The following is a 17,146-nucleotide window of genomic DNA, read 5'->3' on the forward strand; positions in this document are numbered from 1 at the left end:
ATCATTCTAGATTATCATCTCAAATCCTCATATAACCCTCTCTGGCACTAAAACGTCCAGATGGAGAATCAGGATTAGTACCTTCATCAGAAACCATATTCAGTCCTACCAATGACTACCGCCCCCTAGTGGAGGGACTTTGGGTGTTGAGGGGCTTTTCTATCCCCTTTATTACTGTAATATTGTTATAGAATAATAAAATAAAAAAGATTATTATATATAGTGATCCCTCGCTACTTCGCGGTTCGTTTATCGCGGATTCACGACTTCGAGGATTTTTTCTTTGGAGCCTTATTCAAGGGAAATTCGCCGATTCGCGTTATTTTTCACTGATTCGCGGTATTTTTCTATGCGAAATATCAAGAAATTCCAGTTTTTTTCATCAATTTCATCATAAAATGCACTTTTTGTAATAAAACTATAAAAAAACCAAGTAAAATTTTTTTCGATGTAAAGGGAGGGTTTTAAAAGTCTGAATGCTGAATACGTACCTGTTAAATAAATACTGTAAATTTGGTGTCCCTACTTCACGGATTTTCCCCTATCGCGGCCAGGTCTGGAACGCATCTACCGCGATAAACGAGGGAACACCTGTAGTTGTAATATTTAGCCTGGCAAGTCATCCTATATGCAGGGAGTGCAGAATTATTAGGCAAATGAGTATTTTGCCCACATCATCCTCTTCATGCATGTTGTCTTACTCCAAGCTGTATAGGCTCGAAAGCCTACTACCAGTTAAGCATATTAGGTGATGTGCATCTCTGTAATGAGAAGGGGTGTGGTCTAATGACATCAACACCCTATATCAGGTGTGCATAATTATTAGGCAGCTTCCTTTCCTTTGGCACAATGGGTCAAAAGAAGGACTTGACAGGCTCAGTAAGGTCAAAAATAGTGAGATATCTTGCAGAGGGATGCAGCAGTCTTAAAACTGCAAAGCTTCTGAAGCGTGATCATCGAACAATCAAGCGTTTCATTCAAAATAGTCAACGGGGTCGCAAGAAGCGTGTGGACAAACCAAGGTGCAAAATAACTGCCCATGAACTGAGAAAAGTCAAGCATGCAGCTGCCAAGATGCCACTTGCCACCAGTTTGGCTGTATTTCAGAGCTGCAACATCACTGGAGTGCCCAAAAGCACAAGGTGTGCAATACTCAGAGACATGGCCAAGGTAAGAGAGGCTGAAAGACGACCACCACTGAACAAGACACACAAGCTGAAACGTCAAGACTGGGCCGAGAAACATCTCCAGACTGATTTTTCTAAGGTTTTATGGACTGATGGAATGAGAGTGAGTCTTGATGGGCCAGATGGATGGGCCCGTGGCTGGACTGGTAAAGGGCAGAGAGCTCCAGTCCGACTCAGACGCCAGCAAGGTGGAGGTGGAGTACTGGTTTGGGCTGGTATCATCAAAGATGAGCTTGTGTGGCCTTTTCGGGTTGAGGATGGAGTCGAGCTCAGCTCCCAGTCCTACTGCCAGTTTCTGGAAGACACCTTCTTCAAGCAGTGGTACAGGAAGAAGTCTGCATCCTTCAAGAAAAACATGATGTTCATGCAGGACAATGCTCCATCACACGCGTCCAAGTACTCCACAGCGTGGCTGGCAAGAAAGGGTATAAAAGAAGAGAAACTAATGACATGGCCTCCTTGTTCACCTGATCTGAACCCCATTGAGAACCTGTGGTCCATCATCACATGTGAGATTTACAAGGAGGGAAACGGTACACCTCTCTGAACCGTGTCTGGGAGGCTGTGGTTGCTGCTGCACGCAACGTTGATGGTGAACAGATCAAAACACTGACAGAATCCACGTGTCAGGGACTTGCATAAACCAGCCAGGAGAGCACGGATGATTTTCTTGACATCTTGATTTATTCCTTTTGTTTTTCTTTTCTCCAGAGAGGGTTCCAACCAGCACTTGACATTACATGACAGTGGACGTAGTAACAAAGTAACCCAAACTCAGGACCTGACTACGGACATGCACCAAACAAAAAAACCTCCTACAGACACAACAGGATCAACTTAAATAGTGGCTGATCAGACCACTGCCAACACACTAGGGTGGGGAGACATCAGTAAACAAAGAACATAAATAGGCTATCCCTAACAAATTCATACTAATCAGTCCATTCTGTTTGAGTTACTTCAAATGAAAACATTACTATCAAAACCCGACTACTATTTACAAAAGAGAATAACTAAATACACAAACACAGGAATCTTCTCCCTTGAGAGTTGGTCTGACCCAATGGTGCTGATTAGGCCAAGTGATGTGCTACAGCTGCGCCAACTCCAAGGCCACTGGCGACTCAAAGAAAACGTATTAATCATACAAACCCCTACAGACTAAAACCGATGAGTAACTGAACGTGTGCACTTCATACGGTCACCCAAACAGTCAATCCATAGAAACAAACACCTTTATTCAAAATAAAAGAAACATTAACAGTCATTTACTTGAAGTGTGACAGCAGGGCAGCTGTCACAGTCCCCCCTCCTTAAGAAGCTACCCCGCTCCAGCGGGAAAGATAATCAGCAGTCGTATTATTAGACCTTCATAGATGAGATAATGGTATTAGTCACAAAACTGTAAATGCTCGCCGGAGCTCTCGGCACATCCGGAACCTTCAGCTTTTAAGAGATTTGTGTTACGAAATTGGGCAACATCGGACCTCAGACCAGGCCAGTAGAAATGGCGTTGAATACAGGCCCATATCTTCTGCTTCCCCAGGTGGCCAGCCCAAGGAATAGCATGACCCAACTCCAGCACCATCTCTCGTGCCTCTCGTGGGACCACCAGCTGCCTCTGTACTCCTTGTTACAGATACAAAATGTCATCCTGTAAAACATACTCCGCACAGCCATTGTGCTCACCACTCCCATCTCCCCGGGCTCTCTCTATCAGGTCCTCCTTAGACATCCTCGCAGTATGCAGAAACTTCTCCCGCCTTCGCTGTTGACGGGACTTGCTTAGTTTCCCAGGCTGCACGTCCATATGGGGATCCCCTTATAAGCCCTCTCTTTGGAAGTCTTCCAAGCGGTGTAACTCCAGGGTTGTCCCTTGTGCCTCGCTGCGACAAACACCTCCGCCAATGAGGCTGCCTTAACAGACTCATAGTCACGCACCTCCTCAATGTCCATGTGTACATAGGCACTCCTGGCTTTCCCAGTGAGCAGATGGCAGGCTTTTGAGTGTCCTTGCAAAGAAAGGTGGCTATACTGGTCGCTGATTTGTTTTTGAATGTCAGAAATGTATATTTGTGAATGTGGAGATGTTATATTGGTTTCACTGGTAAAAATAAATAATTGAAATGGGTATATATTTGTTTTTTGTTAAGTTGCCTAATAATTATGCACAGTAATAGTCCCCTGCACACACAGATATCCCCCTAAAATAGCTAAAACTAAAACAAACTAAAAACTACTTCCAAAAACATTCAGCTTTGATATTAATGAGTTGTTTGGGTTCATTGAGAACATGGTTGTTGTTCAATAATAAAATTATTCCTCAAAAATACAACTTGCCTAATAATTCTGCAATCCCTGTATGTGAATATATAGTCTGCTGATGATCCATTGACGGCTCTCATTCGTGGGGGCTGAGAGTGCGGCGATTGGCCCATCAAACTAATAGAGCGCTGTGATTGGACGGCTACGGATGTCCGTCAGCGGAGCAGTCCACCATACATCGCGGAAGAAGCAGGGAGAAAGATGCAAAGACGTTTTTTTTTCTCTAAATAAATGCGCTGTGATTGGTCAGCCACAAAGTTGTCCGGGGCTGCAGAGGTTCCAATGGAGCGTAGCTTGACCGTCATGCAAAGCAAAAACTTTTTACTTCGGCAAATGAGGGTCTCGATTCTAGGCTATGTTATATTAGACAATAAATAGTTCAGTTTTAAAAACCACGTTATTGGGGCGACGGTGGCACAGGAGTTAAGTGCTCGCCCCGTAATCGGAAAGTTGCAGGTTCGAGCCCCGCCCTGTCATTGTGTCCTTGGGCCAGACACCTAACCCCCCTTGCCTGTTGGAGGTGGTCGGAGAGACCGGCGGCGCCTGTGTTCAGCAGCCTCACCTCTGTCAGTGCGCCCCAGGGCAGCTGTGGCTACATCGTAGCTCATCCCCACCAGCGTGTGAATGGGTGAATGACTGATTGTGTTGTAAAGCGCTTTGGGGGGTTCCAGGACTCTAGAGTGCGCTATATCAAATACAGGCCGTTTACCGTTTTTACATTTATTGTTATTATCATTGTATATTTCAGGCTTTAAGGGGTCAATTTGAAAGTTCAGCTGCACATTTAGACCAAAACCAGCCACCATTAAACCACAAGATGAAGTTTATTGGATTCATGGCAGGGGCGTGTCCAGGGAGCAGCCTGGGGTAGCGCTTGCCACCCTTGGAATCTGATTGGCCACCCCAGGTGCCACCACACTAATTTACCTTTAAACAGGCTTTTCATTGTCCACAAAAGACTTGGGGGTAAAACAAAAAAAAAAGCATAACCGCTGGTGCCACCCATGCACAAAGTTGTGCCTCACCTGGGCCACCCCGTTCTAAAAGATCTGGACACGCCACTGCTTCATGGGGATTAAAACAAGAGTTTTGGTATTAAAAAAACAAGCTACAAGTCACGTTGTTGCACCCTCTTGTTAATGTTTGCGTGGTTTTCCCTGTCAGCTGAAGACATCTCTGGCTTTACGACATTACTGAACATAGTTTGGAAAATTACAATGGCCTGAAACTTGGAAGCAAACTGTAAAGGACCGACAGGAAGCTCGAGACTTTAGTGGATAATTGTATCTCGGCTAAGTGTGAAAATGGCTCGCACGCATCGTTAGAATTCCAGTGGGAGCTTTAATTTTCAACCACAGGAGTATTATGAAGGCAATCAACCCTAAATCAGAGCCGTCTTGGATTTTTTTTCCCAGTTTTGGGAGTTGCGTAACAGATCGAGCTTTCCCAGGACGGAGCGTCTCACCCTCAGATAAAACCCGGCTGATAGGCGGACACGTGTTGAGGGTTTGTGCCGAGGTTCTCATTCAGACACGCGGCCTCATTGGGTTTGTCCCAATAGGAGCCCACACATGTTTTAGGATGTTTGTTTTACTGGTGTGTGTTCTGTCATCTGGAGTGTACACACAGCTGAGTCCAGGGCAAGGTACAAAACACACAATCAGCTGGACCCGACACGAGGCCCGCCAGCTGTTGCGGTGCACGGCCTTTTTTTCTGCACACCTGGCTTAGAGAGGCAAACGCGGATTTGATTAGGCACAAGTCAGACCGCCAGATAAGAATTAAGGGTGGTTTGATTTAAATATATAAATGAATGCATTAATAGCTGCATGATGGTGCAGTTGCTCCTTTGCTGGTGAGATTTTTACATCAGATTTCGTTGCACAGGAAATAAAGTAGCTAAAATCCTGAGAAACAACCAATAAAGTGAAGATAAACGTGTTCCGATCAATAGATGAATGGATTCTTAGAGCAAAAACGTCCAAAAAGAGAAGTTTCAAAGACAGTTAGGTCATAATAAAGAAAAGGAGATATTCAGACCGGACTAATGAGAGAACTTAATGAGGTTCGTGCGGGAAAACAAAGTAGGATGTTCATTAGTGGGGTTAAGATTAAAACCTCAATAAGGAGATTATATTCAGATGATATTCTGCAGATTTAATATGTTTTTGTCTTATTTTCACTTTTACAACCTGACAGTATTTAGTATTGATCTGTAAACTCAGGAGCCCAGAATCCGGAGTAGCTCCAGAACCACAGACAAGCTCCAGGATGGAAGTGTGAGATTAAACTGGTTTAGTGTGAAATCCGACCCGTCAGCATAAAGTGCCATGCTTTCTTTTCATGACTCGCCTGACCCAGTTTGGCATCTTCATCTCTGATTGGATTAAGATCGGACGTATTTAAAGTACCACCAAGTCCCTGGAAGACTGAGCTGGAGTGATAATCTGTCTGCTCTCCATCTACAGTTAGGATTATAATCTTGTCTGTCAGCGGTGTCCTGCGCCGTCTCGGCGCTGCGGCAGGATTTTGTCCAGGGAAAACCTCCAGCGTGGCTCCTTTATCTCCTCCGCTGCTCGGGAAGGGGCCTTGGTTGGCTCTGTGTCCCAGCTGGACGGTGTCGGGTTACAGCCGGGCCCAAACACGGGCTGCAGGGACAAAGCGGTTTCTGTTGGGCGTGTGGTGAGCCACGCCCAGCCGACGTCCCGTCCCGAATCCCAGCCACACGTGAAATGACGGGGTGGCTTTGGGTGTTTACTGGACCGTGCCCGGTTCTCCTCCTGATTTCAGCACTTTGTTTTTAAAACCCTCAAAAGCTCCGTGTTTTGCTTTCATGGATAATTCCTAATTTACAGAAAGTTTTTGCTCAGATATTTTCTTCATTTAGATCCAAAAAACAAGATCAAGGCAACAAAACACACACGTTATGTTTTAAATCATGAAAAGTGTGACAGACACAATTCTCCAGCTTGCGTTGTTGTTTTCCTTGAAAGGAAAATCGGATTTAGATTGCTGAGCTCTACTAAAAAAAAAAAAAATTATGTAAAATGTCAAATTATATTTATTAATTAATAATGATAGTGATAATAATATTTGCAAGAATTTAGTAAAAACTTTGTATCTTGTATAAATTCAAATGTTCCAGATGTCTGAAGCTTTATCAGCACATCTGTCGGGCCTCTGTGTCAGCCATAACACCTGGAGGTGGAGGCGGAGCTCTGTGCTCACCATGTTTAGAGCTGAAGGAGAGGTGATGGGGGTGAGACGTGTGTGTTTTCTGTGAAACCATCACCACGCTGAGACTCACAAAGACAAACGGAGACAGAGACCGTGATTAGTGGATGGGGAATGGGTGGTTGAGTGTGGGTGTGTGTGTGTGTGTGTATGATTACAGACCTGCCGTCTGAGACGCGTCGCCGTGTGGTTTTCTGTAATCACCTGTTTGCCGTCTCCTGTTTTATCCTGAAAACGTTTCATCTCTCTCTGCAGCACTTCTCCGAGCTCCTGGACGACCTTTCCCAGGATGCTTTGCTAGGCCAGCTGCTAAGCGACCCCTTCCTGTCTGGGGGGAAGTGCGGAGTGGAGTCCATGGAGGGGGAGGACGGCAGCGAGCTGTCCCCGTCCTCCCCTCTCCCCCCGCACATCACCGCCGAGCACAGCTATTCGCTGTGTGGCGACAGTCGACCTCAGTCGCCGCTGTCGCACCTGACAGGAGAGCATGGCAGTGACGCAGGTGAGACTCCACACACACATACACACACACACCACCACCATCAAAACCTCGTACCCAGGCCGTGCTCCTCAGCACCACAACAGAACCAGAGGTCCGGAACATGAAGTCCTGGCTCATCTCCTTCATGCTGCATCTCTGTTGTTACTGGACCTTCATGTAGTCATCTTCTTCATCACTATGTAGAAATATTCCACGTTTCCCTCGATGGGCAGAGCTAAAGGGACGCCAGGACTCGGTCCCACGTGGATTCCTTTTGACTGACGGCTATCACAGCCTGTAAAAGGAGAGCAGCTGCTGCTTTCTGCAGTTACTGGATCCAAACCAGTAAACATGTGGGACGTTAACTCGGTTTTGCATGAAAGAGAAACCCAAAACTTCCCGTTTCTGACCGCCCAAACGCAGATACTAACCAGAAGAAAGAACAACATCAGATTTCTACCAGTTCTGCTCTGATAAAACATCTGGTGTTTAAGTACTTTCTGACTCGTTTTTCAGTTTGAACTTTTGGTCTGCTCACATTTTGGTGTTAGTCGTCAACATGATAGAAAAATAGACGGAAAACCAAAATAAACCTGCAGAACAAAAAGTGAACGCTCCCTGGTTGAAGAAATTTGAATGATTTCACTTCTCAAAAGAACGTAGTTTTCCTGTAATAAAGCCTCTAAGGAGAGTCGCTGCTTCCTGTTCTGCAGCAGAGTCGGACGGAGATTCAGCGGAGTGGGCCATGGAGCAGGAGGACGCCATCGAGAGCCTCCTGTGCGAGACTCCCTCTCTGCTCCCTGCAATCTCCCTCTCTGTGTCCTCCTGCGAGGGGCCCCAGGAGGCAAAGGGCCCCGCTGTGGCTCCCGCAGCTCAGACGGTGACCGGCAGCAACAACCAGGTCAAAACTATTAAGGTGGGAGACGCCGAGAAGCAGGATGGAGTCTGTATGTCTAGTTGATTCTCAACGATGTGTAACTTTTGTGTTTTCAGATTAAAGAGGAGAATATAATCCCTCAGATCAAGCTGGAGCCTCATGAAGTGGACCAGTTCCTCAATCTTTCCCCCAAAGGTCTGAATTCAGCCTTTTCCTGTTGTACGAGGACCCCTGCTGGCCATGTGCTGGTTTTTTAACAGAAAAGCACATTTTATTAAATTTTCTTAAAATCTTCATCTGAAAAAAACTTTATTCTTTTAAATAATCCAAAATTTCATCCTTAGAAATGTTTCAATAAATAAAAACCTTAAAGTGTTTTTTTTTTTTTTTTTTTTTTCATATTCAGATAAATGTGTTTGATCTAATCATCCACTGTGCTGTTTCAGGTCTGGACTCTCTGCAGATGCCTCCCACTCCTCCCAGTTCCCATGGCAGCGACTCCGAGGGCAGCCAGAGCCCCGTCCACGCCACATCCACTCTGTCCTGCCCCTCCAGCCCCCCTCCATCCCAGACCAGCGCCAAAGTGTCTCCTCGAGCTGCGTCCTCCCTGTCCAACTCCCCTCTGCTCACCGCTCCTCATGTAAGCCGTCTGTCGTTACAGCGTCATCAACAAAAACCCGAACAAAAAATTTGCAGTTTTAAATCTTTTCATGAGAATACCAAGGGCGCCCCCAAGGGGTGGCCAGGGGTGGCCACGGCCAACACTAGAAAAGTGCTGACCCCCCCCCCCAGGAAAAAGTCAGTTTTAATAAATCATATTCATGTTCAGTCAAACCATACATTGATCTTGTTTATTCAAGACATAATTGTAGAACAAAATAAAAATAATACAATTAACAAGTAAAGAAATAATCAGATTAAATAAATAAATAATTACATATGTTTTGCGCTGCTCACCATTTGAAAAAAGTTTTTATCTCTATATTTTTTGGAAACACAGCAACAGGTGAGTTAACCTAAAAAAATAAAATTGTAAATAAAATTTGAAATAACATTTTAAATAACTGAAATGTACTTTTCTGACATGTTTGTGTTTGTATAAGTTAAATGTTTGGATACGTACTTGCTTTTTTAATAAATGATAAATGACCCGCACTTGTGTAGCGCCTCTCAGAGTAAGGACTCCAAAGCGCTTTACACCACAGTGCATCATTCATCCGTTCACACACACATTCACACACTGGTGGTGATGAGCTACGATGTAGCCACAGCTGCCCTGGGGCGTGCTGACAGAGGCGAGGCTGCCGAGCACAGGCGCCACCGGTCCCTCCGACCACCACCAGCAGGCAAGGTGGGTTAAGTGTCTTGCCCAAGGACACAACAGCAGAATTCTCTGTCTGGAGCCGGGATCGAACCCGCAACCTTCCAATTACTGTACAACCCGCTCAACCTGATGAGCTACTGCTGCCCCAAATATGAATAAAGCAGCAATGCAGCACATCGCCACAGGCTAAACTCCCAGAGTTACCACAAGGTTTGATTTGCTGTGCCACCCCAAAAATGTGTTTGACCCCATCCGGCCACCCCTATCAAAACTTTCTGGAGGCGCCCCTGGAGAATAATGGAAATCTGAAGTCGACCTTTAAATTAGGCAACCTTTTTTATGGAATTTTAATCCTTTTTGCTCACATTTCTGAGTAATGGCAGATCATTTTACACCAAACAAACTAAATACCGTACAGGGGCGTGTCCAGGGAGTGACCTGGGGTAGCGCGTGCCACCCTTGGAATCTGATTGGCCATCCCAGGTGCCACCACACTAATTTACCTTTAAATAGGCTTCTCATTGTCCACAAAAGACTTGTGGGTAAAAAAAAAAAGCACAACCATCGGTGCCACCCATGCACAAAGTTGTGCCTCATCTGGGCCACCCCATTTTAAAAGATCTGGACACGCCACTGATACCATAGATTTCAGTTATATTTTTAGTGGCCGTCACATTCAAGAGTAAAAACAAACATTCTTCTTTAAGACACTAAAACTTTGATTACATTTAAACATTTTGTTGTTCAATTTGTTCATTTCCAAGTGAGAAACCCTCCCAGAATGGTAAAATAAATCTGTTTTGGGCAATAAAAGTATAATATTTGTAATTTTTGGGGCATTTTCTTGATACAGTAAATATGGAAATACATAAGAAATATTCTCCTCGAGTGTAAATCCATAAGTTATAGAATTTATCTTCTTCTGCAGAAACTGCAGGGATCTGGTCCTCTGATCCTGACCGAGGAGGAGCGTCGGACGCTGGTGGCCGAAGGTTACCCCGTTCCCACCAAACTGCCGCTCACCAAAGCCGAGGAGAAGGCGCTGAAGAAGATCCGGAGGAAGATCAAAAACAAGGTGGGAACCAAACGGTTAATATTCCGCTTAAATCCGATTTACACAGGTTTCAGTTTAGAAAAATTCTGTATTGTGTGAACATTCGTTTCAGTAGGTGGTACACAGCGATGTTTATCTGATTCTGAAAGGTTTGTAGGAAGTGTTTATTTACATTGCAGACTCTTATTTTGAAATTTTTTTGTGATTCCCTCTCAGATTTCGGCTCAAGAGAGTCGCAGGAAAAAGAAGGAGTACATGGACGCTCTGGAGAAAAAGTAGGTCCACGCTTCTCTTTTTCATTGACAGAAATTAAAGCATCAAAAGGAAAAGTTGAAACCACAAACTGGAGGTTTTGGTTTTGTTTTTCTTTAAAATTTGATTAAACCTTAAAGGTGTGGAAGATCATTTCTGATTCCAACGGGTCACTCTTGAGTTTTTCATGCGGGCTGAACATGAAAGTAGTCTCCTACACCTATCTCCTGCATTAGATTCTGATAGAAAATAGACAATGAAACTCTAGGATTGGAAGAGCCTGACAGATCTGTCTTTCAAGGCGTTTATTTCCTGTACGATTAAACCTTTAAGTAACCTTCAGGGTTTTACTGAGCTGTGCAGGAAAAAAAAACACCCAAACTGCATGTTGGTATCGGATAAACCACAAATGCATAGGGATGCAAACCGATACGATACCGATACTTGGATCTGAGTACTCGCCGATACCGATACCGATACTTCTACTACACAAAAACAATGCAATGACTTGGAATACAGATTTTATTTTCTTCTCTGCTGTGAGGAAGATAAAAAGTAAAATATATGAATGGAAATCATCACAAAACTAAAATATTAGTTTAACAGAAATAACAAGTTACAGTGAAGCCATTTTCAAGCAACTGCACTGGTATCGGTTAACTTTTACAGATACCGATAGTGGTATCGGTTAACTTTTACCGATACCACTATCGGTAAAAGTTAACCGATACCACTATCGGTTAACTTTTACCGATACCACTATCGGTATCTGTGCATTCCTACAAATATATGAAGAAGTCGTGTCCCGCTGGTGATTTACCTGCTATCAGGTCATCGTAAGTCAAGTTTAGTAAATGTAATAAATAAATCAGGCAGCACCAGCAGTCACTAAGCTGCAGCTCTGCTGTTTGACCACAGGGTGGAGACGTGCTCCAATGAAAACCACGAGCTTCGCAGGAAAGTGGAGACTCTGGAGTGCACTAACAAGTAAGAACACTTAAAATACTCATCCTTCCTTCCTTCCTTCCTTCCTTCCATTCACCCCCCTCCTCTCACCCAGGAGAGGAGAGGAAACGTATCCAGGAGCAGCGCCCAGAAGTTAAAACAGAAGTTAGAGGTCAAGGGTGAGGGAGGGATGCTGAACATCTCCTCCTGGAGATGCTTGGGAAGGTTTGGAAACATGAGCTCAGCTTAACGATTAGAGAATAAATCTACCTCAGAAGCTCCTTTTGGATTCACTCATCATCCATGATCAGGAGTCCATTTCGAAATGCCGGAGCTGCGTCAGGTGGTGTTTCTGCTCCTCAGAGCAAGAGCGCCCGGGGTCAAGCAAGACTCGGGCAGCCGTTGCAGGTCGTGGTTGAAGTGGGCTGCTGAGGAGATGAATGGTGCCATTTTTGTTTTTGTGCTGCCACGCCTGGGCAGCGTGGCCGTGAGAGCCTCGCTGTCTTTCTAAAGATGGACAAATAAAACAGCTGATGGCGAACAAAACTCAACTCCAGGATCGCATCAGAGATGAGAGAGGGCCTAATTACAAAACTTTATGCATCATTTATATTTTAAATACATTATATGGATAATGTTTTTAAAACATAAATTGCTTTATGTACATTCAGTCATTTTCCCACAGTGTTTAAGTAAAAATATTCGGCTTTAAAGAGCAGAAAAAATAATAAACTTCCGACAAAAATTGTCAACTCCTGCAGAGAAAAAGCATGAAAACAAGTTCTGGATCAGTATGGTGGTTATTTAGGTGCAGTTATGTGGTGATGCATCACGAACACACGGCCAGATAATCAAACGGAACATTACGTCAATTAATTATAATTTCCTCATATTAATCCTAGATTAAAATAAAGTAAAACTCAGGTTATTCTGAGCCTGATAACTGAAGCTCAAAGGGGTCGTTTCAGATTTATATTTTACAAATAAAATAAATCGGTCCTTTAAAGAGCAAGTCACTCCAAATCACCGTATTTTTTTGCTGATAAACTTAATAAATGAGTGTCCAATTGTGCTGTAGACAAGTGTAGTCAATAACTCGGCACTTTAGTACATCTTAGTTAAAATTTAAATATTCTGCCTAAAACTGTCAGCGATGCACCGTCGTCAGGTAAAAACTCAGCACTGACTTTGAATTTAACTCTGCCATCACTATTGGCTAAGAGGTACACTATGATGTTAGACGGTACATTATGATGTCACAATGTCATGAGTGTGTGTATTTGTCAGAGGCTCCGCCCTCTTGGTCTACTAGACAACAGCATTTGTTGCATTTTTCAAACAGGAAGTGGGAGTTGAGTAAGAATCTGGCAGGGGGTGACTTGCTCTTTAAGTAATTAATCACATATATGGAACCAGTATATTTCTACGGTGGCCCAGTAGGCTCAATAAAAGGCAGAATTACTAATAAACCAGAAGTTGCGGTCAGTTGGAACTTACGCTAAAGCAGAAGTTATGCTAGCGGTGTAATTATACCAAAAAGTAAATAAATGAGCAACAACAGCGTTTGAAACTCAGAAAAATCCCACATGGTCTCAGTTTTAGTGAAACGTTCAGCAGACCACAGCTTCTGTTTTAGGCTTTTTATTTATTTATTATTACTTCACTTTTATTTTTAGCTCTGCTCTGGGTGTTGCTTTGTTGCATTTGTATTTTCATTGAACCTCCTGGGCCACCGTACCTTTTTCTAATGTAGAGTAAAAAATGAACATGCACGTGTGTGTGTGTGTGTGTGTGTGTGTGTGTGTGTGTGTGTGTGTGCTTGCAGGTCTCTGCTGCAGCAGCTGCAGTCGCTGCAGGCGTTGGTGGCAGGAAAAGTCCACAGGTCTTGCCGGGTCGCCGGCACCCAGACGTCATCGTGCCTAATGGTACTCGTGTGTTTCTGGGTTATTAAATTAGAAACATCTGCTTCCATCACTCGTTAGCTGTTTTTTGTGACTGATCATTTATTTGTCCTCTCCGTGTCCGCCCGCCCTCCTCTTCCTTCCTGTTTGTAGGTGGTGGTTCTGTGTTTCGCTCTGTTTCTGGGGAGTTTTTACCCGAGCGGCTTGTCTCCGTGTTCAAGTGTCGCTGAAACGGGCGTCTCGTCCAGTCAGATGTCTGTGAAAGAGTCCTACACAGCTACAGGTAGCTCATACCATCAGTTAGGAGCTTTCTGACACGTAAAACCCTTTTTCTGATGACATTTATCAGAAATGATGCTGGAGCTAAAATTAGAAAAAGATTAAGCTGGAAATCCTCACAGGCCACCAACATGAGAATTTTTCAAATGAAAAAATATATATTTCATCAGTTAAATTCTCAAATTTCTGTTGAAGACAACAAAGTATTAGTTTTTTTTAAATAATCTGTAAATAATAACAGAAGTTAAAGAGCAAGTCACCTCCAAATCAACTATTTTCCCTGATAAACTATATAAATGTGTGTCTAATCGTGCTGCAGACACGTGTAGTCAATGGTTTTGCACTTTAGTGCATTTTAGTTAAAATTTAATATTCTGCCTAAAACTGTCAGTGTTGTTGTCAGGTAAAACTCTGCACTGCATTTGAATTTAAATCTGCCATCGCTATTGGCTAAGAGGTACCCTAGAACGTCAGCTGGTACCATATGATGTCACAATGTCTGCGTTCGAGATGAGCCAGATCTGTGCAGATTAGACCAGCGGTGATCGGCGAGCAGTGCATGTCGGTTAGATTTGTGTCCGACTTGACGCCGACTTGCTCTGACGTCATGCATACGTAGGCAATGATAACCTCGTGAGATCAAGGCGGCCGCAGATTTTGGAGCAAGGCGCTGCAGTTGCTCTCTACCGGCTGAAAAACCTAGGGGATGAAGGGAAACGCCTGGCTCTCACCCGATTTAAGATCTGATTGGTTCATATTTTGATCCAAACATCCGGTGGTAGAACATGAAATCATGTTACGTTGATGATGACAACTATATAGGTCATAAAGAGAAATGTGATTTGTGTTCTTTTGTCACGTTTCCTATGAGCACACTACAGTGATCCCTCGTTTATCGCGGTAGATGCGTTCCAGACCTGGCCGCGATAGGTGAAAATCCGCGAAGTAGGGACACCATATTTACAGTACAGTGTCAGAACCCAAGTTCCCAGGCCAGCCTCTTCCAGCTAGCTGGCCTCCACTATGGACCACAACTCCCAGCATGCCCCTCGCGGGGAATCCCTCCACGTTGCACCTACGTCACAAACCGCGGCTATAAACGGAAGTCGCCTTTCCAGCTCACCACTCAGTCATCGTTTCTTCAGATTCATGATCAGAGTTTCCAACCTACTGATCCATCCCACGAACTATCAGCTCATAGTAAGTTATCTTACTTACTTCTGGAAAGCCCGGCATTTCCGTGTCACTTCGTTGACGCTCGAACGCTCGGGGGTTTCCTAGATCAGCCGGCGTTTCACCAACGCTCTCACTTCCGCGTCTGCGAAACCACGCTCCCTACAAGCTCAACTCCCGAATCCAGCCGACCAGTCTGACATACAGTACTATATTGAATTATCGTATGATCACATTCTTTTTTTTTGTGGGTATTAGAATACGCATAGAAAACGCATAGAAAAATACCGCGAATCGGCGAATTTCCCTTGAATAAATCGTGAATCCGCGATAAACGAACCGCGAAGTAGCGGGGGATCACTGTAAACCTACAGCTGATAACCTTTACTTATTATTACAGTCATGTCTTCATATACAATATATGATATCCACAAGTACATGAGGATGTGTTTCAGCTGCTAACAGGCACCAGAATTAAAACTGAAAATTAAACAAGTGTGAATGCTAACGCGATATCTTCAGCCATCGTCACCCGCGAGCTACACATGCAGGGAAATCTGTCCGACTTAAACGCCGGCTTTCAGCCCCTCCCCCTGCTGCTTCCGTCTGCTCTCGTCTGGTTTCCAGGCGAGGTGCAGCTCAACTCGAACACGGCCAATGTCGTTGTGAGCCTGTGTGTGTGTGTATTTGTTGGAGGCTCCGCCCTTTCGGTCTGCTAGGCAACAGCAATTGTTGCATTTTTCAAACAGGAAGTGGGAGTGGAGTAAGACTCTGGTAGGGGGTGACTTGCTCTTTAAATTAAATTCCCTGGATAGATATTGGAAAATATCTTTAATTTTATTATCAGCAATAAGAGCAGAAGGTCCAAGTCTGCCTTGAGGAACAGTCTGTGAGGATTCCTGCTCCCATTCACCAGGAAGTTAGATCTAATAAAAGTGCTTTTGTACTCAAACTTCTGCACCCCCCCCCCCCCAAACCCCCCGGTGCTGCTAATCAGATTCTAGCTCAGCAGCATCCTCATTACCTCCTACACACACACACACACACACACACACACACACACACACACACACACACACACACACACACACACACACACACACACACACACAACTTACCTTGATAATTAGGATCATTTTCCTAACGATCAAATCCCGTTTCCTGTCACTTCCTGTCCTCACAAACGCGAGTGCTATTGTCCAGGAGTAATTTTTAGTGTCTTTTGGTGTAAAACTAAATGTAAAAGTGTTGAAAATACAAAAGATAAACAAAGGTAAAATGTAAGTTGTTGCTTTTTCTCCTTTTAGTGAAGTCCAGAAGTTTGTTATCGACCTTCGAGGATGAGCAGCCACACCTCCTTGGTCTGGGCGGCGAATATCCCGACCAGTGGGAGGACACGCCAGCTGTCGTCATGGCGGCGTGGCGTCGCTCGGAGCAACAGAAACAGGGGGCGGAGTCCAGCAGAGCGGAGACACACCCACCTTTCAGGAATAAAAGCAACGACACACAGGAAAACCTGCTCCTGGACCTGCACAGGTGAGCTGCTGGGTTTCACGACCCGGTGGATCCAAGTCCGAGTTTTCAGACCTGCTGAAGTGTTTTCCGGGATTGTTCTCAGGTCTCTGGAGTGGAGGGTGAACGAGAGCAGCAATAAAGTGATCGAACTGGACCGCTCAGTCAACGAGACCTCCTGAGGTTCCTGCGGAGAGTGTTCGGTGTCCTGAAGCAAACCTCCAACATCAGATCGGCGTCGCGGCTCAATCCCATACACTGTAGAGGTAGAAAGGATGGAATGAAAGAGGCACTGGCTGTCTTCTCCGAGTCGCAGTTGCACTGATCGCTTCAGCAGGTGGTTCCTGTTGAGGCGCTACGTGAGTGTGACGTTTAGAGCAGTGATGCATTTATTCCAAAGAAATTTATTTTAAATGTTTAGCTTTTTACGGGACACTGATGACCACGTCTGTATTTATAGACACGTTTTCTCGGTTGTGTTATGAAATATTTTTTATTCTATTCCAGTCATGCATTCATCCTATTTTGATACAAGCTTGTGTTCGTGTTGTATTTTTATTATTTGTACTCTTTATATGTATATGTAAATATATATATATATATAT

General features: G+C 44.3%; 1 protein-coding gene across 2 annotated transcripts in view; it reads left to right on the forward strand.

Moving 5' to 3' along the window:
- The window catches only part of creb3l2 (cAMP responsive element binding protein 3-like 2), a 35,364-nt gene extending 18,429 nt beyond the window's left edge, over positions 1-16,935 (forward strand). The window contains exons 2-12 of one of the 2 annotated variants that reach the window (XM_054739885.2): positions 7,002-7,245; positions 7,938-8,140; positions 8,218-8,296; positions 8,548-8,741; positions 10,354-10,500; positions 10,696-10,754; positions 11,650-11,718; positions 13,502-13,601; positions 13,731-13,860; positions 16,337-16,565; positions 16,648-16,935. In XM_054739885.2, the coding sequence (XP_054595860.1) occupies positions 7,002-7,245; positions 7,938-8,140; positions 8,218-8,296; positions 8,548-8,741; positions 10,354-10,500; positions 10,696-10,754; positions 11,650-11,718; positions 13,502-13,601; positions 13,731-13,860; positions 16,337-16,565; positions 16,648-16,723 (1,530 nt within the window). In that variant the 3' untranslated portion in view covers positions 16,724-16,935. The remainder of the gene's footprint in view (positions 1-7,001; positions 7,246-7,937; positions 8,141-8,217; positions 8,297-8,547; positions 8,742-10,353; positions 10,501-10,695; positions 10,755-11,649; positions 11,719-13,501; positions 13,602-13,730; positions 13,861-16,336; positions 16,566-16,647) is intronic. The other variant, XM_054739886.2, reaches the window with a different exon arrangement.
- The last annotated feature ends 211 nt before the right edge of the window (positions 16,936-17,146 follow it).

This window comes from Nothobranchius furzeri, chromosome 1 (assembly GCF_043380555.1).
Source record: "Nothobranchius furzeri strain GRZ-AD chromosome 1, NfurGRZ-RIMD1, whole genome shotgun sequence".
Classification (NCBI taxonomy): Eukaryota; Metazoa; Chordata; class Actinopteri; order Cyprinodontiformes; family Nothobranchiidae; genus Nothobranchius; species Nothobranchius furzeri.